General features: G+C 56.5%; 1 protein-coding gene across 1 annotated transcript in view; it reads right to left on the bottom strand.

Moving 5' to 3' along the window:
- Nucleotides 1–1,551: 1,551 nt before the first annotated feature.
- Nucleotides 1,552–1,860, bottom strand: part of TRIM65 (tripartite motif containing 65) — a 10,100-nt gene continuing 9,791 nt past the window's right edge. The window contains 1 exon segment of the mRNA XM_029087261.1: nt 1,552–1,860. This exon segment is cut by the window's right edge and continues 3 nt beyond it. Coding sequence (XP_028943094.1) covers nt 1,552–1,860 — 309 coding nt within the window.

Below are 1,860 nucleotides of genomic sequence, written 5' to 3'. Positions count from 1 at the left end.
TGTGCTGCCTGTCACCCAGGGTCTACCACCTCCTAAAGAACCGTCCCATTGGGATCTGCACCCTCCCAAGGTCTGCTGCCTCCCCGTGAGCATCCCCTGCCCCCAGGATCTGCAACCTGTTACCACCCCACTGGCCCCCAGGAGCTTCTCTCCATCCTGGGGACACATGGAGGGTCCTGAGCTCCCCTCAGTATGTGGGTGCAGGTGTTTTCCTGCCCTCCCTTGCACCAGTGAGCCCATGTCAGCCATTCCCATGGCCAAAAAGGGCCACAATGCTCAGGTCCTGGCTCAGCCCCTGTCCCCTTGTCATCTGGGGCCTGCCAGGAGCCAGCAGGCACCAGGATGGGGCTGGCAAGATGTCCATGTGCTTTCAGTCTGAGGATCTGCCTGGAAAACACAGGATCTCTGGACACCTCCTGTGGAGGGTACACAGCCAGTTTTTTGGCTTGGATATGTTCCCAGGTCCATGTCAGCCCAAGGTCCCACTGAAGGACAGGTCTGGGAGAAGCGGGGAGGTGGAGAGTGAAGGAGGAAGCACGGCAAGATAAAATGCATCTGTCTCCAAAGACGGGGATTGATCCTTTTCAGCTGTTTTCCCCCCAAAGGAAACAAGCTGCTGTGATTCATTCTCCAGGCATTTGCCTGTACATCCCCAGCACCTTTGAACCTGGTGCCCAGTTTCACCCAGTGGGAGATGCTGGACCTGCGACCTCACCCTTGGAAAAGCTTCAATCAAAGCTGCAGATTTTCTTCTGTTCTTTCTGATCTGCCAGATCAACCTTGGGGCAGAGCCGTAGGAAACCAAGTTTCCTTATTACAGCACTACTGGAAATAAACCACCTTCCACTTCTGCTGCTGGCTGGTTCCTGCTGCTGGCCCTGTGAGGACATGAAGGGACATGATGGGGCCCTGCAGGGATGGGTGGAGGAGTATGGGCATCCAGCATCACTTGGTCCCACAGCTCCCACCAGCATCGAGGTCAAACCAGTAGGAAAATAGAGCTTTATTGGGGAAAGCAGTTTTGTACAAAGAGTAGCTGCAGCATGGCACCCCAAAAAGTTGCTCTGCCACGTCCAAGAGTGGAAAGAGGGAATGAGGAGTGGCCTGGGGGGAGCAGGATCTGCCTGCATGTGGGGCTGGCGGAGCACAGGGCTTCCTCCGCATTGCTCCACAGCACCCTGTGGCTGCAGCACCTCTCCTCTGGGCCCCCCACCCCAAATCTCCCCCCATGTTTAGGAGGTTTGGCCAGGATGGGACAAAAAAGGAAAAAACTAATTCTTGCAGCCTCCTCTCCCCTCCCCTCACCCTGTCTGCAGGGGCTGGCACCCCACACACATCCCCCCACAAGGGCACAGCACTTTCCCCTGCCCCAACTTGTGTCACCGGTGTGACGTTTGCATATGTACATCAGAGTGGGTTAATTTGCACATCTGTCATCATCACTTCTTGTTAAAACACCTCACCCCACTCTTGCCTCAGCATCATGGTCCCACTTGCACCCCAACAGCCCCAGTTCCAGCCCAGCTAACGGAGCAGCATGGCCACTCCGGCTCAGTCCCTCTGGCACAGCGTCACCGCTCGCCCCTCGCACAGCCAAAAGACGGGGTAGAGGGGCTCAGTGAAGACATCATGGAAGGAATGGATGAGCTGAATCCTTTCCCCAAGGCCATAGAAGGAGAGAAGCCCCTTGTCATAATCCAAGCTGACCCCCAGGTTCTTATAAAGCCGCTCCTGGATTTTCTCTGCCCGACCTTTATGCCAGGCCAGGTAGCAATCCTCCCGCACCTGCAGCCCCCACGACCTCCCATCCAGCCCGATGTTGAACTTGTGACCTTGCTGCCGCTCCCAGGGGAGGCCATG

Source organism: Antrostomus carolinensis, unplaced genomic scaffold (assembly GCF_000700745.2).
Source record: "Antrostomus carolinensis isolate BGI_N321 unplaced genomic scaffold, ASM70074v2 scaffold1931, whole genome shotgun sequence".
In the NCBI taxonomy this organism is placed as follows: domain Eukaryota; kingdom Metazoa; phylum Chordata; class Aves; order Caprimulgiformes; family Caprimulgidae; genus Antrostomus; species Antrostomus carolinensis.
The sequence above is the reverse complement of the archived record's forward strand: the minus strand, read 5'-3'. Positions and strand labels throughout refer to the sequence as shown.